We start from the raw sequence: 21,325 nt of genomic DNA on the forward strand, positions 1-21,325 counted from the left end.
AGGAGAGGACATGGGGTCCGGGGGTGGGTTCCGGGGTAGAGCCAGCAGAGGAGGTAGCTGTGAGGGGAGGGGCTGGGCCACAGAAGGCCCTGGGGTGGTGCGAAGCAGCTGTGCTGACCTGGCTCTGTCTCTGCTCTGCAGGCTCCGTCCAGCAGGACGTGGCTGAGGTGTTTCTGCTTCTGCTCCAGCACCTGGGCCGGGATGAATTGCAGGAGGTAGGCAGTGGGGAGGGAGGGCAGCAGCTGGACACCTGCCAGGGCTCAGGCCCCTCACCCTCCCTGCTGAGGCCATGAGCACCTTGGTAGTGAATCAGCAGCAGCGGGGCCTCTCCCATTGCAAGGCTTACTCAATGGGGCTGGTGCTGCTCAGGCCCTGGGCCCTGGGCTCACTGGATCCTAGCACTGCAGGCAGGTGCCACCATCACCATTTTTTTCTAGTGGCCACAGGGAGGACAAAACTTGCCCCAGGCCACCACACTGAGGACCAGGCACACAGGTGGCAGCTGCAGAGAGCAGGCCCCATGGGGACAAACAGGGTGTATTCCCTGGAGGTAGCATCACCTCCCTGATCAGAAGCCCGTGCACCAACCATAGCTGGATCAGCCCTTGCCTCCAGGCTGCATTTCAAGCCCCTGCTCTGGGCTGGGGACAATGTGATCTCTAGGCTCCCTGATGGGACAGAAGTCCTGTGCCTTGGCACACGGGCAGTGCCCAGGCTTTGACCCCTTCCTTGGGACTCCTGTGGTACGTTCCCATTTAACTCAAGGCTCCTTGTGATTGGACCAAGCAGTGTGTTCATAAGACAGAAGGACCAAAGCTTGTGACAGCAGAGATGGGCAGTGTCAAGGGGGCCTGAGGATAGGGAAGGTTTTGTGTGGCCTGCTACCCTGAAAATGGGGCCAGGTGCCTGAGGGTGTTGCCAGGACAGCACTCCTGACTGGCAGGGTCTGTCCAGACCTGTGGTCCCGCCCAACTTGCCCCATCCTCTCACACAGGTGTTCCAGAGTGAGGTGGAGAAAATCATCCAGTGCTTGGTGTGCGGCCACGAGGAGCGCATCCCATCGGGAAGCAGGATGCTGATCCTGCCCCTGGCTTCCCACACCCAGCTCTGTGGCTTGGAGGGGGCTGGGCAGAAACCTGGCAAGCCAGCCAATCCGGTGAGTGGAGTTTCCCAGGTACTGTGGTCCCAAGGTCACCCTGCAAGGCAGTGTTCCTGTAATGCCAGGGCTAAGGGCCTGTCATTCATTCATTCTTTTGGCCCTCCCACCTGTCTCGAGCCCCTGTCTGTGCCAGGCTCTGTTCCAGGCACACTGATGTAGAGATGCCCAGATCTTGGCCTCTCGCATCGCAATGCCAGCCCTGGTTGTCTGGTTGTGACTGACACCTAAGCTGGTGAGTGGGTTCATGGGGCTCGTCTAGATGTTAAGGGCCACTGTTCCCTGCCCTCTGGTAACAATGGCCAGGCAAGAGAGCTGGCAAGTGCTGGGGAGCCAAGAGTCACAGAGGAAAATGGCCTCTATGTGGGGTGTGGGGTGGGGGTTGGGCCTCAAGTATCCCAGGAAGGGACTCCAGAGAGTCTTGGAGTCTTGAACATGGGTGGTGCTCTCCAGACAGGGAGGCTGAGGGTACAGATGGGGTCAGGTGGGAGGGGCAAGGGCCTTTCCCTAGGAGCACAACAGCCCAAGTAAAGGCTTACTCAGGGGGGCTGAGTAGGAGCCTTGGGAGTGAGTTTGTGTTGGAGGTGGGAGGGTGGATAAAGGTCTGCAGAAAGTGAAAGGTGGAGGGGAGAGAATGGGCAAGGCCATCCGACCCAGAGTTTGAAATGTACCCCATGCACTGGCAGGAACCTTCTAAGGTTGCAGAAATTCTCACATTGGATTTGCAGTTTAGAACTATCACTTGGTCCCTTAAGGGAACCAGGGATCCTTAGATAACGGGCTGACTCCAGAGACAAGCCCTGAGACGAGGTGAGCCTCGAGCATCTTCCTCTGCCCAGAGACAAGGTGAGCCTGGAGAGTGAGGGATGGGACATATCAGAGGACACTGGCAGCAACTTGAAATGAACCAAATTTGGGACAAAGTGAGCATCAAAAAGAATAAGGAATATTGGGTTTTAACATTGAATTTAGACTACCTGTGAATCCAAAGTACTACTAAATAAGGAGAATGAAGTATCATCTCTATCAAACTGGTAAGTGGAAAAGGAAAAACCCTGATGTAATGTTAGCCTGCCACGGTGTTCACAAGATACCTGAACCACCAGGTAAAAGGCTTAGCAGAACACGACGTTTGTGTAATCACAATGTGTCACTCCAGATTTCCTAAAGATTACAAAGAGGGAAAGGTTCCTTTACAGGTGGACATGTCTGGTGGACACCACATGCATCATTCGATCAAACAGTGTCACCAGTAAAGGGGCAAAGTGGTATTCTGTCACATTACCTTGCTGCATTGAAGATTCTCTCCTTATCTTTTGAAAGTTAATTATAATGTGTCTTGGGGTCATCTCTTTGAGTTTGTCTTACTTGGAGTTCATTGAGCTTCTTGGATTTGTAGATTCATATCTTGCATTAAATTTGGAAAGTTTTCAGCCATTGGTTCTTCAAATATTCTCCCTTCCCCTTCCTCTCTCACTACTCCTTCTGGAACTCCCACAATGCATATGTTTGTCCACTTGATGGTGTTTCACTAATCCCCTATGCTTTGTTCCCTTTTTTAGGGACCTGCCCTACAGGGTCTGTGGGTTTTTCTCTCCGTGAGTAGAGATGAGAGATCATAGAAATAAAGACACAAGACAAAGGGATAGAAAAAAAGACAGCTGGGCCAGGGAACCACTACCACCAAGACGTGGTAGTGGCCCCGAATGCCAGGCTGCACTGTTATTTATTGGATCCAAGACAAGGGGGCAGGGTAAGGAGTGTGAGCCATCTCCAATGATAGGTAAGGTCACATGGGTCACGTGTCCACTCTTCCTTTAGTTCTTTCAGCATCTTTAAGATAGAGTTTTAAAGTATGTATCTGGTAGATCTGTCATCAGGTCTTTGGCAGGGACAGCTTCTGTTGATTTTTTTCCCTTTGAATAGGCCATAGTTTTCTGTTTATTTGTATGCCTTGTGATTTTGTTGTTGTTGAAAACTGGACATTTGAATCTAATAATGTAGTAATTCTGGAAGTTAGATTCTCCTCCTTCAACCAGGCTTGCTGTTTTTCTTATTGTTTTTGTTTATTTTTTTAATTTTATTTTTGCAGTCTGTCTCTGTGCTGAGGAACAGCCTGAGGTATAAACTTCAGGTCTGTCCAGAGCCTGTGCCTTTCCCATACACACTCACTGTCTAGTTTTCCTCTTACATGCAGTTGTTTTTCAATGCCCTAATCTTTAATATCTGGCTCCCAAAAGGGGAAAAAGAGAAAAATGAAAAGGGGAAGAGCTGGCCCTTTAAATCCCCCAAAAGTCACTTCAGCCAGTTGGGGAGGGGCTTGCAAGAATGGGGAGAGGTACAACCACAGTGGCCACATACTTTTCTGTTTGAACCTCCTTGATAAGAATGAACAGCAATGGACGATCCTTCAAATTTGGAGGACAGGGCCCTTCCTGCCCACCCTGTGTCCGGCAAGCTGCAGGTTGCTCCAGTAGCACAGGCACACTTGCTGCCCCAGGGCTGAGGATGAGGGATGGGTAGCTGCTACTGGCTAAGAGCTGGAGTTGATCGAAATTAACCATAATTTCCATCTGAGCCTTCCTCTGGAAGCTGCAAGCCTTTGATAGACCCCAGAGTTCCAAACAGTCACCCAGGGCAGATTCTGTGGTGAGGTGTCTGGGAGGGCAGTTGGCCTCTGGATGCTTTCCGCTCTCCCATTCTCCCAGAAGCTCTCAATGTAGACTCGTGTTGGAGCTAGAATTTCTCCCAGGCATCATCAGGTCAAGCAATGTTCATTAGCTGCTTTTATTTCTTATTTCACAACTACATTGTTCCTGTCCCATATTTCATCAAGTTACCCATTTTTCTTATGGATTTATCAGATATTTCTTTATAACATGGAAAATGACTCTTTGTTACCATTTTCCCCATTCTGTCATAAAGGAGGAAGTGTAATCATTAGCAAAAGGTAGCATATTCAATAAACAACGTTGGGACAGTCATTTATTACTTGGAGAAAAACTAAGTTAGATGCTCACTTCACACCATGTATCAAAAGGAAATCCAGCTGGATTAAAGTATGAGATAGATATACAAAGAAGGGAAGAAATCACAAAGAAAGTTAACAGGAGAGAAGCAATGAAAATATACTTTTTCTCAGAATGGGAAAAGAGCATTAACAAAAGCAATAGCATCAATTGATATATTTGACAATGTAAAAGTAAGATCACATTGTACTCCCTGCCCTGAGAAGGGCTGGCGTGGGCAGTGGGATAGGGGTCTGTGGGGTCCAGCCCCACAGGGTTGGAGGGATTTTCTCCCCGTGTGTGGAGACGAGAGATTGTAGGAATAAAGACGCAAGACAAAAAAGACAGCTGGGCCCAGGGGACCACTACCACCAAGACGCGGAGACCGATAGTGGCCCTGAATGCCAGGCTGCTCTGGTATTTATAAGATACAAGACAAAGGAGCAGGGTAAGGAGTGTGAACCATCTCCAATGATAGGTAAGGTCACGTGGGTCACGTGTCCACTGGACAGGGGGCCCTTCCCTGCCTGGCAGCCGAGGCAGAGAGAAAGAGAGGAGAAAGAGAGAGACAGCTTACGCCATTATTTCTGCATATCAGAGACTCTTAGTACTTTCACTAATTTGCTACTGTTATCTCAACGGCAGAGCTGGGTGTGCAGGATGGAACATGAAGCCGGTCTAGGAGCGTGACCGCTGAAGCACAGCATCTCAGGGCGATGGTTAGGCCTCCGGAGAACTGTGGGCGGGTCTGACTGATGTCAGGCCTTCCACGAGAGGTGGAGGAGTAGAGTCTTCTCTGAACTCCTCCGGGGAAAGGGAGACTCCCTTTCCCGCTCTGCTAAGCAGTGGGTGTTTTCCCTTCACGCTGACGCTACCGTAGACCACGGTCCACTTGGCAACGGATGTCTTCCGAGACGCAGGCGTTACCGCTAGACCAAGGAGCACTCTGGTGGCCCTGCCCGGTCATAACAGAAGGCTCACACTCCTGTCTTCTGGTTACTTCTCACTATGTCCCCTCAGCTCCTATCTCTGTATGGCCTGGGTTTTCCTAGGTTATAATTGTGAGCAAAGATTATTATAATATTGGAGTAAAGAGTAATTGCTGCAAACTAACGATTAATGATACTCATATATAATCATATCTATTATCTATATCTAGTATGACTATTCTTATTTTATATATTTTATTACACTGGAACAGCTCGTGCCCTCCAGCTCTTGCCTCGGCACCTGGGTGGCTTGTCGCCCACAGGGGTCTGGTGACCCCACCTCCCAGGCCCTGCCTGGGCTGAGGCCCTCCCTTCCCCCTGCTGAGCAGGTTTCTTCTCAGTCCCAGAATGCTCAAACGGTTCTTCTCAGTCCCAGAATGTTCAAACGGTTCTTCTCAGTCCCAGAATGCTCAAATGGTTCTTCTGAGTCCCAGAACGCTGGAACAGTCTTTGAAACACTGACCAAATGCCAGTGGGAGGTGGCTCAGGGTGTGGGTGACTGAACCTCGGACACAGCTGCAGGTCTCACCTCCAGCACAGCAGGGTCATCCTTGTTCCAGCCCCACACTTTGGATTCTGGATCTGCACAGGCCTGCATGCAGTTGCAGGCATTTGATGAGCAGGGCAGGGTCCCGGGATCCACCCATCGCTGGGGAAGGGGCTCCAGAAAGGACTGGGGAGGCCCCCACTGAGCCAAGCCCAGTGTCCCAGCCCTCCCAGCATCCACCAGCCTGGGAGGAAGGCAGGTCCTGCCAAGTCCCTGCCTTGGCTGTAGCCTGAAATCCACCCTAGAGCAAGATATAGGCAGTGGAAAAGAAGAGGTAGGAAAGGGTCTGGGGACCTGAGTGTCCACCTGTGTTATGGCAGATTCCCCAGAGACTCTTAGCCTCTCCGTTTCTTCTTCTATAGGACACCGAGATGCTGAGTTTCTCTCTAATCCAGAAGTTTGATGATGAAGACAATCGGTTCTTCTGTGAGCCCTGTCATGCCAAGACTCCCGCCTCGGAGGTAGGGGCCCGGTCTGGGCTGCTTCCCTCACTGTGGTGTGGGAGCGGGGCAGCAGGAGGGTGGGAACCTCTGGGGACAATGCAGACACTGTTGTCCCTCTGGCTCAAAAGAGCTTCCGAGGAGCAGGGGTCAGCAGGTGCACAGAACTTAAGATAGGGTAACAGGGCTTCTTAAGTATTTGTGGACTGGAGAGGAAAAGAGGATAGGGAAGGAGGTAAGAGAGAGGGAGGGAAGGATAGAAGGACGAAGGGAGAAAAAGAGGCAGGAGGGAAAGAGACAAGAAGGGAGGAAAGTGGAGAGAAAGAGGAAGAAGGAAGGGAAGGAGGGACAGAGACAGAGAAGGAGGAAAAAGGGAAGTGAGGGGAAAAGGACAGAGAGTGGGGAAGGCAGGCAGGAGAGGAGGGAGAGAAGGAGAAAAAGAGAGAGCATCAGGACCCGGGTTAGGAGACAGACTCATAGAGCAGAAAATCTAAAGGACCCGCGTGTCTGTGGGATGGAGGATGAAACAAGAACGGCTTTTCCAAGTGCATATCCCAGCCTGAGAAAATGACTTGGGAAATATCCCTTTTCTATTTTCTGAAATAATATGTATAAAATTAGAGTCATTTCTTCGTTTAGTTATTGCTAAACTTTGCAAAGGAGGCCTCCTGGGTCTCCGGGTTTTCTGCTGTCTTCATGGGAAGGTTTTGCTGACAGTGCCAGATTCGACTTTCTGATAAATAACTATGTACCTGTGTGTGTATGGAAGGATGCCTGTATATATATATATGTCCTACTACTATTCAAGCCTCTTATTTCTTCTTGTCATGGCTTCAGCTGTTTCCCTCAAGGTTTGATTTCTAAGATTTTCATAACTGTTCACTTCAAAATATTTCTATTAGATGTTATCTTTGACTTGTGGGTTATTTAGAAATATATTTATTTCTTTCCAAACATGTGGGAATCTTCTAATTATCTTTTTGGTGTAGGTATCTGACAGTGTGCCAGAAAAAATAATTCTGGACTCTTTGGGTACAAATGTCAAAAAATCGTACTCAGAAAAAAACTATGACCGATGGCCATTTTTAAAAAACTTGTCGAGACCTGTGAGAGACGCGCACATGGCTATGGTCAGCTTTCATAATCGTTTCACGTGCAAAGGAAAAACTCCTGCCGTCTTGGGGTTTACCGTCCTCTGCGTCCTTTGGGGCAAGCTTGCTCAGTGTGTGGCCATCACCTTATGGATTTATTTTGCTCTGCTGTTCTTTCAGTTATGCAGAAAGTTATGCGAAGTCCTCCCAGTAGAACTGTGGATCAGCACAGAGGTCCTTGTGGCTCTGTCCATTCTTGCTGTACACATTTTTGAAGCTATGTTATTGGGTGGAGAGACATTTAGAATTGTTGTCTTCCTGGGAAATTGACCTATTTAATATTTTGAAATGTCTACTTTTGTCTAAGCTTTTGCCTTAAAATCTTCTTAGTCTGATCTTAGCAGACCTGCCGCGGCCTTCTTTTGGTTGTGGTTTCCCTGGTCTGTCTTTTTCTACCCTGTCACTTTTGAGCTTTCTGGATTCTAGTGGATTGGATTCTAGTGTATGCTTCCTCTAAACTGCATGCCCTTGACTTTCAAAATGACCTCTGACCATGTTTGCCACTGAGTTAGCGATGTGACTTCTACCTTCCTCATGCCTGTGTTAAATCTGCCGTCTCACGAAGCACCTTCTGTGTGCCCCGCCTGCCTTGTGAGCTTCTCTCCTTTCCTGGCATCCTCCATGTCAAAGAATGGTTTGGATTATTTCATTATCCAGAAGACCAGGACAAAAGCTGGACACCATACCCATCTGTGTCGACCTGCACGTTCGTGTTGTGTTGACCTGCATGTTTGTGTTGTGTTGACCTGCATGTTCGTGTTGTGTTGACCTGCATGTTCGTGTTGTGTCGACCTGCACGTTCGTGTTGTGTCGACCTGCATGTTCGTGTTGTGTCGACCTGCATGTTCGTGTTGTGTCGACCTGCATGTTCGTGTTGTGTCGACCTGCATGTTCGTGTTGTGTCGACCTGCATGTTTGTGTTGTGTTGACCTGCATGTTTTTGTCCTGCTGTTTCAGCTCCTTGGGCTGATGTTGGCTGGTTCTTTTGCCACTTCTCCAATGGTGCAGGAACTTTGTATTCACCTCTCTCCATTTCCATGGCATTGCATGTCCTTATTGTGGGCTCTAATTCTCTATTTATTTTACATGCGCAAGGCATTTCTATTGCTTTCTACAGCTAGCATTTCTCTTTATTTGCTCATTTGCCATTTTGGTTGTTCTTTCTTCCTGCAATCTTTGTTTGGATTCTTTTCACCCTGTGGAACCTCCTTTGGTGCAGACTGTTTTCCACACAGGTGCTAAGTCTTGATCCTTCCAGTAAATGGGGGGGTCTGTGGTGTTCAGCTTCTGTCCTGGTCGTCTGGAGGTGGGTATGGTGTCTGGCTTTTGTCCTGGTCGTCTGGAGGTGGGTTGGTTCCAATTGTCAAACTTTCCCAAAAGACATTCTTCTCCCTTAGAGCACAGACAGAGTCTTCAGCGGGTGCCAAGTGCCCACTCATGTCCATGGAACTTGACAATGACCTGGAAGCTGCCCCCTGGTCCTTGCTCACTCCTAGTCTTATCAGCTCGACCTTCCCACTAGAGGCTCAAGGCAGGGTTGTGCTGCAGGCAAGGCTGTCCCTGGACACACAGGCACGGGCGGCAGCCGGCCGCCTTCCCAGGGCCCTGGGCTTCAAGACTGCCCGCTTAGAGCAGGCACCATAGAACTGGGAGGTAGACGGTCATGTTTTGTGATATTCTCTGTGCTTTTCAAACCAGAGCAGTGCAGAGGAACCTTGACTGAGGAAATGTGGGAGGCAGCTGGGGCAGGTGGCTGGAAGGCTCTTCCAGAGCCGGTGGGGTGTGCAACTCCCTGCCCCACCTCTCTCCTCAGGAGACACGCTTCCTGCGGCTCCCGAAGGTCCTGATTCTGCAAGTCAGGGAGCTGACGTTTGAAAATGGGAGGTTTCACAAAATTCAGAAGCCTATCAACATTGCCCAGGTGCTGAAACTGCACACCAGCCCCAGAGAACTGACATTGCCTAAGTGTAAAGCTTCCCACAGTGGCACAATCACCCCCAACCCGGTGAGTGCCCAGCCTTGGAGAGGGGGAGCCACAGTGTGGGGCATCAGGCCCGCAGCCTGCAGGGACAGTCACATTTCCGGCCAGCGTGTCCTGCCTGCCTGTCCCTTCATGACAGGAACAACCACAGGACAGGCAGGGTGGGCTGGTGCCGGCGGGGCGGAGGCCATTCTGGCTATGGGAAACCTGTCTGCCGGTGTGATTAAGAAGAGCTGCCCACATCGCGTGATGGAAGGCGGGGCAGTGATGGGGTCCAAAGGGCTTGAGAGGGGGCCCCGGCAGCTGGGGGCAGGAGGTGTGCGGGGCAGCTGCCCGTTGGCAGGGCGGCCTGCGTGCTGGGCTTTCAGGACAGGCCTTCATGACGGACCTCCTCTCCATGAGCCCCTTGAGATGCTCAGTTCCTTCCAAGCTGACCCAGAGCCAATGCAGGCTGAGGCGCAATGCTTGGGCTTTCCCCAGAGTGGCTGTGTAAGCAAGCCAGGAAGTGCTTCATTCTCAGATGGGGGCCGGGGATTCCCATGGCCTCCAGAGAGGACGGGAAGCCAGGTGTGGGATGGCACTTTCCAGGGAAAACCCGGAGCTTTAGGTTTTCAGAGCTAGGGAGTGGTGGAGGGAGCTGTGCCCCAGCCTACCCCTGCTGGGAGGCAGACACTCGTCCTGTACAGCCCCGTTGCTCTTGGAAGCTGAGCTCTGGGCCCCGAGGCTGGCCTGCAGCTGTGACACTGCGGGGTGGCAGGTGGGGTCCATACTCCCGCCCCCAGAGCACAGTCACAGCTAGCAGGGCCTCCGCCATTGCCCTGGAACTCAGTCCCACACACGCCCGCCCACGCACACCCGCCCTCTGAAGCCCCAATCGCCCTGCAGGAGCAGAGAGTCTACCACCTCTACGCCGTGTGCTGCCACTCGGGAGACTGCAGTGGGGGCCACTACACAGCTCTGGCCCAGCCCCCCGGCCAGGCGGAGTGGTTCCGCTTCAATGACCAGCAGGTGCACTGTGTGAGTCCCGCCCGTCCTGCGCCCCGGGGTCGGCCGCCGACGGGCATGTTTAGGGAGCCAGCGGTTCTCTGGGGCCTCCTGTGTGCTGTCTGTAATAAGGAAACAAAGGGACCCCTGAGCTGGTGCTTAATGTCGCTTCACTATTGTTATCGGAAGTTCTGGGAACCTTTTTCTCCCCTCAGGTTTAACTTCTTTAGCAAAATGTTATGGTTTCTTAATTTCTGAAAGTATTGTGTGCCTTTGTTTAAAAAGAAAGTATAATAAGAAAGGAGAATTTTAACAGCACAAAAAAAGCTATTGCAGAGACAAGAACATGGGTGAGGGCTGTTGGACACAGTGAAGCTGAATGGGAGCAGAATGGGGAGAGGAGATGCGGGTGCAGGGGTGGGTGAGGCGGGAGGAGGGTGGGAGGGGGGAAGGAAGCCGGAGAGGGTGGGGGCCCTGGGGAGGGCAGGCTGGGAGGGGTGCTGCAGGCCACTGTGGGTAGGAGGGCAGTGTGGCCACCAGGGACCCTAGCAAACATTACAGTGGGCAGGTAACGGTGGTCAGGCCAGTGAAGGGCATGTCCGAGTGGAGGGCGGCGACTCTCAGGGTGACCCCGCTGAGGACCAGGCTGAGGTGGGAGGGCGTGGTGATGGGTGGCAGGGCAGCATCCTCAAGGCCCCACCTTCCCGCTCTAGGTGGGGCCGGAATTCCCTCTGCACCACACGTTCAGGTAGGCTGCTGGGCCCTCCTGGGGCGGGGTGGGACCCTGTCCTGCGTGATGACCCCAGGGCCCTGGTTGTGGAGGCGGCGCTCGCTGAGGGCAGCTCACCTTCCACCCGGGGAGGGAGTAGGACAGGCGGGGCCCCCTTCCCCAAGAGGGTTACTGTTGTGGGGTCAGGTTTGACCCATGGCCTGGACCCAGGCCCCTCACAGGGCTGTACCCCTACCCCGAGCTCACACCACACCCCTGTGGGAGGAAGGTCTGTGCCCTCTGCTCCCTCTTATCTGTGTGGCAAGGGCCCCACGGGCAGGGGCGAGGGTGGGGATCATCCTCCTGTGTGTCGTCTGCCACCGTCCAGGGAGGGCAGGTGTGATGCCCACACAGGGGGGCTCAGGAATAGGAGGACCAACCAGGAAACGGTGAGTCTGGCCAGAGACCCAGGAGCCTGCTGAGCCTGCCTGGTTTTGCTCCTGTGTGGGACAGATGCGGCCGCGTGCCTGGTGGGCAGGACTCCACTCAGGTGCGATGGGTCCTGTCCCCGCTCCTCTCTCAGGTCTGAGACCCCGTACCTACTGCTGTATCGCTGTCAGGAAACTGGAGACAGGTGTGTCCCTGTCTGGTCTCGTGGGTGGTGAGTGTTTGGGGAGCCTGGAGGAGGCACAGCCACCCCAGTCAGCTTTAATTGGGTGGGCGATTTTGCCAAGAAGGGGATGGATGCTGTGGGTCCCGAGGGCCACATCTGTGGCGATGGGCTCTGCCCTGGGCCTCCTCCCCACAGGGCAAGGCTGGGGTCAGATCTGGCTTTGCAGGTCAGGGCGATGGGCTGAGGCCTCCCCTAGGACCCGTGTGGTTCGGCCTGGCACCTGGTCCCTGTGGCCACATACTCCCTGGGGCCGTGGTCTCTGAGGACATGTGTCCAGGGAGAGAGGGATGGGATCTTAGTCAAACAGCCTGTTCTCTCTGCAGCACCCACGTCTAACTCCCCTCCACAAAACAGGCAGTGGTCAATGCTGACTGCCTGGAGGGGAGAGGGCCCTGGGGGGTTGGCGCTGGGTGGTTGTGGGGAGGTGATATCCTCCTCCTGGGTTGTCCCTGCAGACCTGCTCAGGGATGCTGCAGAGACGCCCGGGGAGGGCAGACCACATAAGTCCATGAGGGAGCTGTGACCCTAGGCTAGGCCCCAGGCCTCCAGGCCACCCACTGGTCCCTTCTCCTCCTCTTTTCTGACAAAGACCCCCCATTTCCCCAGAGACAGATGCTCAGGCTAGGGGTGTCTGTGGCTGGGGGCTGCTTGTAGCCTTGCCAAGGCTTCAGGGACCTCCAAGCATGCCTGTGTGACTGACGCACACCAGGCCCCTGGGGCCTGTGAGGGGCGGGACGGTGGGCCCCTCTCAGCCAGAGTTTCAGCTCTCTTTTACTGCAGGCAGGAGCCAGAGGCACCTGGGCCTGACAATGGGGATATGAGAACCATGACAGATGTAGCTGTTCCAAAGGAGAAGGTGCCTTGTCCAGGAGTGGAGGGAGAGACTCTCAAGACAGACTCTGCCACAGTCTGCTGGGGAGGACACAGCCAGAGCCTCTCTCTTCTCCAGGACGACGAGCCCATCTGCCACAGACAGAGTCCTGCCAAGAAGTGCAGGTACGTGACCACCTGACTCTGTCCTCTGGAGAGAGCCAGGTGGCCCTTGGCCCTGAGGTGGGCACGTTCAGCAGCCCCTGTGGGTTGGCTCAGACCCTGTCTCACTGAATATATGTGTGTGCACCCACCAAGTGCCAGAGACCCAAAGGGGACCAGAGAAGCAGGTCTGGGTCTTTCGGGAGCTCAGAGCCTGCATGGCTGGACAGAATGTGACTGAGAGGTACATGTGTGGATTTCCAGCAAGAATGCACTAACGCTTGAGGGCAAGTGTAGGGGTGGCCTCTTCTGGTCACAAGGCAGGGGTATAACCTGAGGGGCTGCGTGCCACCATGCCCACGGAGTCAGGAGGATGCATAGGCAGTGTCCCTCAGAGGCATCACTGAGCTGGTGGGAATGTAAGGAGTGTCCCCCAGACCTCTAAACCAGTACTGAGGTCACACCAGAGCTATCCTGGTCTGCAGGAAGGAGAAAGCCAGTCTTAATAGTAAAGAATGTATGATTTAAAGATGGCGTTCAGAAAGGAGAGGGAGCCAGGGTCACACAAGCAGGGATGGCCCCAAGACCTCTGCATGCAGTGCCACCGTGAGCTCTCAGGTGCAGGGCGTCACTACCCACGGCACCTCGGAGAGACTCGGTCTGATGCATCTTTGGGAGAAAAACGATGTTCCCCTGAGAAGCTGTGCGAATGACTCTGCTGTCGTGCAGGTTTGAATTTAGAGAATGTGCAGGGCCCAGGATCCTCGGAACCATGTAACTGATGTGAACAGAACAAGCTCTCCCGTGGCAGCGGGAGGCACAGGGTGGAGGAAAATATGAAGCCTCTCAAGACTGTTACATCCTCACCTAACAGAGGGTCACCTGGCTCCCCACCCACAAAGTCATTTTGAAAGTGAGGAAACAATTCGTTGTGCATGGGGGGCCCTCAGACAAAGTAAAGAGAAGGTCAGCCCCTGTGAGTTTCAGAGAATCTATAAAAATCAGTTACAAAATTTAAAGACATGAAATGTAGGACTGAGAACAGAAAAAGAATGAGACATACTTAGGGTAAATTTGAGGAGAAAAATAATCTGTATCTCGCCTATAATCTCAGCACTTTTGGAGGCCAAGGCCGCTGGATCACTTGAGGCCAGGAGTTCAAGATCAGCCTGGCCAACATGGTGAAACCCCATCTCTGTTGAAAATACAAAAATTAGCCAGGCTTGGTGGCGCATGACTTTGTGGTACGAGAATCACTTGAACCTGGGAGGTGGAGATTACAGTGAGCTGAGATCACACCACTGTACTCCAGTCTGGGTGACACAGCGATACTCTGTCTCATACACACACAAAAAAGAATCTGTAGAAATGAAAACATAGTCATTGATATTTTAATTGCATTCACTGTGTTACACAGCATTTAGGATAAGAGAATAGATATTTCTCGGATTAGAAGATGGATCTTGGGAAAGCTTTTGCACGTATTTTACCGGAAGATAAAAAGATGTGAAAGAACGGTTTTCAAAGAGGGCGTGGAGAATAGAATCAAAAGGTCTGAGTGACCTTCCAAAAGAAGTTAGAAATTTCCAACAGGACTGGCAAAAAGGGAGAACAGAGATCACGAGGGGAAAACAAAACTCGAGGAAATAATAAGTGAGAATTTTCCAAAGCCAATGAAAGGCATGAGCCCCCAGCAAGGTTTAAGCCAGATAACCAAACCTAAATTACTGGGGGAACCCACCTCCAATATTTCAACATAGATTCTATTTTCCATAAGTGTTGGCTGGTTGAGAAATAAAGAGAGACAGTGTAAAGAGAGGAATTTTACAGCTGGGCCACTGGGGGTGACATCACATATCAGTAGGACTGTGATGACCACCTGAGTCTCAAACCAGCAAGTTTTTATTAAGGGTTTCAAAAGGGGAAGGGGTGTAAGAACAGGGAGTAGGTACAAAGATCACATGCTTCAAAGGGCAAAAAGCAGAACTACCAATAAGGGTCTAACAAAGATCGCAAGGCAAAGGGCAAAAGCAGAACCACTGACAAGGGTCCAACAAAGATCACAGGGCAAAGGGCAAAAGCAGAACTACTGATAAGGGTCTATGTTCAGCAGTGCACATATTGTCTTGATAAACATCTTAAACAACAGAAAATAGGGTTTGAGAGCAGAGAAACAGTCTGACCACAAATTTACCAAGGCGGAGTTTTTCCCCACCCTAGTAAGCCTCAGGGTACTGCAGGAGACCAGGGCGTATCCCAGTGCTTATCTCAACTGCATAAGACAGACATTCCCAGAGTGGCCATTTATTTATAATAATGCATTCCTTCCCCCAGGAATGCATTCCTTTCCCAGGGTCTTAATGTTAGTATTCCTTGCTAGGAAAAGAATTTAGCGATATCTCTTCTACTTGCACGTCCGGTGATAGGCTCTCTGCAAGAAGAAAAATGTGGCTCGTCTTGCCCAACCCCGCAGGCAGTCAGACCTTATGGTTGCCTTCCCTCCTTCCATAAAAATCGCTGTTATTCTGTTCTTTTTCAAGGTGCACTGATTTCATATTGTTTAAACACACATGTTTTACAATCAATTTGTACAGTTAACACAATTATCACAGTGGTCCTGAGCTGACGTACATCCTCAGCTTATGAAGATAACAGGATTAAGAGATTAAAGTAAAGATAGGCATAAGAAATTATAAAAGTATTATTTGGGAACTGATAAATGTTCGTATTAAAATGAAATCTTCACAATTTATGTTCCTCTGCTGCGGCTCCAGCCAGTCCCTCTGTTCAGGGTCCCTGACTTCCCACAACACTAAATCTATACCTAGACTTACCTTAGAAAAGTCTAAAAGCAACTAGAGAGGAAAGAATATTCCATTGAAAGGATCAATTATATTAAAGTAGAAATCCTAAGGGTAAGGTAGAAGACAATGCAATGTCTTCTTAACTGGCAGACTCTAATTCTATACCCAGCTAAACTCTCTCATAGTCAGGTTGTTTCAGGCAAGCAAAGGGTTAGAGAGTTGACCACTAGTAGCACTTGTATAAAACAACTTAAGGCTGATTTCCAGAAATATGTACATCAAGTCTAGGAGGAAGAGCTGAAGTGCAAAAACAGTGATTTTCAAATAAACTAGCAAAAATGTAACACAATAATTAAACATGGATTGTATAAAAAGACCTAATGATAATGGCTAATCTGGAGAATATTAGAACAAAACTAAAAATATGACACATCTCAAAAATCTAAATAGCAAGTAGGAGATTGGAGTGAAAGTCCTCTAAGTCATCCTTTTGCTTTGTGGGGAGAGTAGAGATATTGGTTAACTGTCAACTTAGTTGAAAAAATAAGGATGTCAAAATTGTCAGGGTATCTTAGCTCATATTTCTTAAAAGTAGAGTTGGAGATGTAAGTGGTTGATTGAGGAAGTTCTTGAGAGGCTGCCCCCATGGAAAATGTCTGGAGCACAAATTGGGCCACAGAGGTGAACTTGCCCTGATGAAAAGGCATCAGCAATTTGTACTCCCATCCGACATGGGAGTACATGGGGGCATGGCTTTGGGGATGTGGAAGCCCCTATTGGCCAAAGGCATTGGTCTGGAGAAGTCAGCAGCTTTATTCTGAGCACTTAGCAGCAAACACTCCCAGCAGGTGTAGGACGCAGGCACCAGCGTGGAGAAAGGTATCTGGTAGGACACCACGGCACCCATTCCAGTCCATCCCCCAGGCCACTCAGGTGCTCCCTACAGCAATGCAGCCACACCTTCACCAGCGTTCCATGGTTTCATATCCTCCTGGAAAATCTTATCTGAGGATAGTTAATAAAAACCTCTGACTGTACCCACCTTGTTGCAGTTATCCCTGGGGTTGGACCCAGAATTCTTCTCTTTCCTCTGCCACTTACATGAGTGCCCCCTGATATGGTTGGGATATTTGTCCCCTCCAAATCTCAGGTTGAAATATGATCTCCAGCATTGGAGGTGGGCCTCGTAGGAGGTGTTTGGGTCTTGGGGCCAGATCCTTCATGAATGGCTTGGTGGCCCCCTATGGTAATGAGTGGGTTCTCGTGCTGGTAGCTCATGGAGGGCTGGTTGTTTAAAAGAGCCTGGCACTTCCCGCCCTTTTGTTTGCTCTCACCATGTGATGAGCCTGCTCCTGCTTTGCTTTCCACCATGAGTAAGTGCTCCCCAAGGTCTCCCCAGAAGCCTCGATGATGACACACAGGCTCCCATGTTGGCCAGCTGGTCTGCCACTCTGTGAGGCCTCAGTGGTGCTGGCAGAGGCCCTGAGGGTGAGAAAGAAAAACTCATACCTGGACTTTATGTCAATCCCTGACAGGATGAAATGTGTTTTACCTTCTCCCGGTGGAAGAGATCTGATGCCATCAACTTCCATCCAATGGGTGTTTGGTCTTCTCTGGGTTTCCCAGGCTTAGCACTGTGCCAGGGGCTCAGTGCCAGTCCCACAGGCAGGGCAGACAGGCAGCAGAAGGAGCTGGAGCTACTTTGGTAAGAGGGAACCCCTGCTTCTCCACCGGGGAAAGCCCCCATTTTCTGTCATGGATATTCTGTTTGCAAGCTCATTGCTCAGGAACTGGAGTGGCCAAGGACAGGCCCCCATTGGCTGAGCCATCATGTTAACTTGATAGATTGTACCTCTATTGACATGCATTGCACCCCCTCCCATAGGTCCATTCCTTTCTCCAGGCTTTCTTTTCCAGATCTTTCAATCCTGCTCTTCCAAACCCTGGCCATGCAACTAGGCTACTGGCTACACACAGCCTTCCTCAAGAGCCTCAGGGAGCTGCTCTGTGACCCTCCAGGTGGGACTTGCCTGAGGCTCCTGGTGGCTTCACTGTCCACTGTAAGATCTTCCAGGTCATAGGGCCCAAACTGCAAGGCTACTTTTACTGCAGCCTAGAGCTGCTGCAGGCTCCTTTCTAGCACTGGGCCCACTTGAAGCTACTAGCCTCTGGCAGCGTTTGACAAATAGGTCCTAGAAGCCTGCCCAAGTGTGACCTGTGCTGCCTTCAAAGCCCAAATTGATTCACCAAGCATTGTGTTCCTTTCTCAGGGCTAGGGGAGCAGACAGCACAGTCACGGCATCGGTTACTCCAGAGGGAATATCCCAACAAGCACTGGAGCCCTGGGGTGCAACTGCACTGATGTGGCAGCCCCTGGCTCTATGTGGGGTTTATCTCCTCACCTTCTAGAGGGCCTTTTCCAGTGCATCCAGAGTACTTCCTGCTTCTTACTATCATGTCCGATGAACACAGAGTTATCAAGATCGTGGGCCAATGTGATACTCTGCAGAATGTGCAAATACTCCACATGTTTTAGACTCCCTCATGACAGAACAGAACCAACTCAGCCTGGGGAAAGCCCGTGTCTGTGCACTGAGATCTGTCCCTTGTGCAGTATGCTGCCTCTGACAACCTTCCCTGATGTTAGAGAAAAGGATGTGTTTGCTGAGGCAGTGGCTTCAAGCCACGAATGTGAGACCGTGTTCATCTGACCCAGTGAAGGCATCCCACCCAGCAGGACAGCTAGCGCTGGGCTCCCGCTTGGTTAAATTGGCAGTGGCTGGATCCAGTTCAGGCAGGGGTGAGCTTAGGACGTTGAATGGGAATTCGTTGGGGTCTCCGTGCCTGCATCCCTCAAGGCTTTGAAGGGGGAGCTAATCCCTGGTGTTCCCCTGAGATAGGATGCTGTTGTCGATTCACTGACTTAGCAGGAGATCCACCGGGCCGGGGCGCCCACTTGGCCTTTCCTACGATAGCTCTTATCCTGCAGCCCTGGGAACCTCAGCTAGAGTCCGGCTAGCTACTCAGGAAGTCATGCCACGGCTGCTTTCCAGAACTGAAGGAAGTCCAGTATCAGTCCAGGCACCCAGAGAACACGGGCCAGGATGCTGCCTCAGGACACTGCAGGGGTTCTCTGGCCCACAAACCCTGCTCATGGCAGGGGAGGGAAGCGCATGGGAGCCGTGTGTTCTCTGTCTCCATGGGATGCATGTTAATCTCTCTCCGTCGGCCGTGTGTTCTCTCTCCGTGGGCCGTATGTTCTCTCTCCATGGGCCGCATGTTCTCTCTCCATGGGATGCGTGTTCTCCCTCTCCATGGGCCATGTGTTCTTCCTCTCCCTGGGCCAAGTGTTCTCTCTCCATGGGCTGCATGTTCTCCCTCCCCATGGGCTGTGTGTTCTCTCTCTCCTTGGGACATGTGCTCTCCCTCCCCATGGGCTGCGTGTTCTCTCTCTCTATGGGACATGTGCTCTCCCTCTCACGGGATGCGTGTTCTCTCTCTCCGTTGAATATGTGTTTCTCTCCGTGGGATGCATGGTCTCTCTCTCCGTGGGACATGTGTTCTCTCTCTCCGTGGGATACATGCTCTCCCTCTCCATTGGACTTGTGCTCTCCCTCTCCTTCAATCTGTAGGTTCTGGGTCTGCGATTTGACTTGAATCTGAGCACGGGGTTGTGACTGTCCTCAGGGCACTGACCTCTGTGACCTCTCCTGCATCCTTGATCACATTTTCTGATGTGTGTTAGGCAGAACATTGGTTGCCCCCGGGAGTGCCCTGTCCCTGAGCCAATGCCCGAGGGGTTCTGTCTCTGAGGGTCAGATTCCTTCCATGACCCCATCCCCCACTCCCTGTTCATTGTGGGGATTTGGGCTGTGACCACCATTGGGCCCTTTCTCTCCTGGACGCTTCCTCTGGGAGGATTCTAGGGAGCCAGCCTTGTCCCCCAGCTGCCCCGGCCCCGCCTGCAGAGGACAGCTATCCCGGAGCTTGCGGTGATGGCGGGGCCCCTGGCAGAGCACTGCAGGCCTCCTTGTAGCCGACCTGCTGAAAAATAAACTCCTGGACCTCCAGCAACAGTGTGGGGCATGAGGGAGGCAGAAAGCGCTATGGCTGCCGCGGTTGGGGCAGGAGGGAAGGCCAGGACACAGCACTGGATAGGGTGGAAGAGAGGAGTGTGACTGTGTCAGCCTCCACCCACGCAGAAATCCACCCAGTTTGCTGGTTGAAAAACAGAGCTCGTCAGATTATATTTAAGCACACGTATTGCCGAATCCCTGTCAATGGAGCTGCAAACCTCCAAGGAACCTGGGACAGGCCCTGCCTCCCTCGTCTGGGGCTTGCTGTGCTTGGGAATGGAGGGGGCTGAGCTGGGCAGCCCGCACCCGCCCCCATCACTGCAGGGACCCAGGGGCTCTGCCCTCCTGCAGCCCAAGGGCCTGGTGAGCTGAGGTTCTGGGGTCCCCACCCCAGCAGGGCCTCAGGGACTTCCCTCTGCTCAGGCGAGAGTCCACTTTGTTCCATTAACCTCCTGGCTTGTGTTTCAGGAGGGACGTGGAGCCTGGCCTTGGGAACAAGGGCAGAGCCTCAGAGCATGTGGATGAGGAGGGCCCTAAAGCGCCTCCACCAGGGGAGCAGGGGGAGGCCCGAGGCCTGCCCTGTGGCCCCCAGTGTAGCCCCGAAGAGGAACTCCCTGCCATGGGAATGAGGAGCTCGGCAGCTGAAGACCAAGCCCTGTCCCACCCTGCGCAGGGCCTAGCACAGCCCGGAAAGACACGTAAGTGATGCCTGACCCATGCCCTGAGATTGGGGCCACTTCCCTCCTGATGGCTGCTGGCTCTGCAGGGACTGAGTGGTCAGCCCCAACTCCGGGTCACTCACCAACTCACACCGATGCATCCCAGCCGCCACCACGCCCTAGTCCTTCCAGCACAGGGGTCCCCACCCTGAGGGACAGGCCCCTTCCCTGCCCCACGGAGCTGACCTTAAGGGTCCGTGGCACCCAATCACACGATGTGTCACACGGCCAACAGCCCAGCCTGCTGTCCTGGAGGAAATGCAAGGCTCAGACACCAGCGAGCCAGGTGGTCGAAGGGGCTCCCGAGGTGGGCGTTGGGCCTGAGGCCGACAGCAGGAGGAGGGTTGGGGTGGAGGAATGGTGGTGACAGCCAAGACTGAAGGGGCTGAGACCCTTGGAAGAGCAGGAGCAAGGCTGGGAGGGGCTCATGGAGAGGCCAGAGGAGGCCCCGGCTGGGCCCAGGGGCAGCAGGGCCTGTGTACCTGGGAGCCGGCAGGGACCTGCCTGGGGCCTGGTAGGGCTGGAGAAGAGTGGGCGCGATTCCACCCCTTGAGTTCGGGAGGAAACTTTCCAGAGTTAGGCCTGAGGTGAGGGTCTGGGGCAGCCCCAAGACTGCCCCAGTCTCTGCCTGGCTCACTGGGGGTGCTAGGACTGATCCCAAGATGGGACCTGGGGGGTGGGGTGGATGGCTGGACCCGAGGGCTGGGAGTTGGGTCAGAGGGACCAAGGGGTGGGACCTCTGTGGCCCCCAGCCTTTCCATGTTGCCTGGTGTCCAGGGCCCTGTGTACAGGTGGTACAGGATTGAGGTGGGGGTGCCAGCGAGGTGAGGGCTGCCCACAGGGTCCACAGGACATGAGCGAGGGCTCTGTCCAGCCAACTCAGCCTGGGTGTCCGCCCTTTGCTCTGCAGGCCTCAGGAGCAAAGATGGAGGAGCAGGGGCTGCCAGAGAAGGAGTCCGGCTCCTCGGAGACAGAGAAGCGGAAGCCATGGCCACCAGAGAAAGAGGAGTGGAGATTGCCAAAGAAGGGGGCCAGCTCCTCAGAGACGGGGGATTGGAGGCTGTGGCCTCCAGAGAAGGAGGAGGGGAGGCCGTGGCTGCCAGAGAAGGGGGCTGG

At 52.7% G+C, this 21,325-nt stretch overlaps 1 protein-coding gene across 1 annotated transcript in view; it reads left to right on the forward strand.

Moving 5' to 3' along the window:
* Positions 1 to 61: 61 nt before the first annotated feature.
* Positions 62 to 21,325, forward strand: part of LOC111528313 (inactive ubiquitin carboxyl-terminal hydrolase 17-like protein 7) — a 23,112-nt gene continuing 1,848 nt past the window's right edge. Inside the window, exons 1-10 of the mRNA XM_026451310.2 lie at positions 62 to 215; positions 995 to 1,174; positions 6,063 to 6,161; positions 9,105 to 9,296; positions 10,158 to 10,289; positions 10,970 to 11,004; positions 11,549 to 11,626; positions 12,419 to 12,634; positions 19,959 to 20,188; positions 21,120 to 21,301. Coding sequence (XP_026307095.1) covers positions 1,073 to 1,174; positions 6,063 to 6,161; positions 9,105 to 9,296; positions 10,158 to 10,289; positions 10,970 to 11,004; positions 11,549 to 11,626; positions 12,419 to 12,634; positions 19,959 to 20,188; positions 21,120 to 21,301 — 1,266 coding nt within the window. The 5' untranslated portion in view covers positions 62 to 215; positions 995 to 1,072. The remainder of the gene's footprint in view (positions 216 to 994; positions 1,175 to 6,062; positions 6,162 to 9,104; positions 9,297 to 10,157; positions 10,290 to 10,969; positions 11,005 to 11,548; positions 11,627 to 12,418; positions 12,635 to 19,958; positions 20,189 to 21,119; positions 21,302 to 21,325) is intronic.

The sequence above is a fragment of the Piliocolobus tephrosceles genome, unplaced genomic scaffold, assembly GCF_002776525.5.
Source record: "Piliocolobus tephrosceles isolate RC106 unplaced genomic scaffold, ASM277652v3 unscaffolded_28717, whole genome shotgun sequence".
Classification (NCBI taxonomy): Eukaryota; Metazoa; Chordata; class Mammalia; order Primates; family Cercopithecidae; genus Piliocolobus; species Piliocolobus tephrosceles.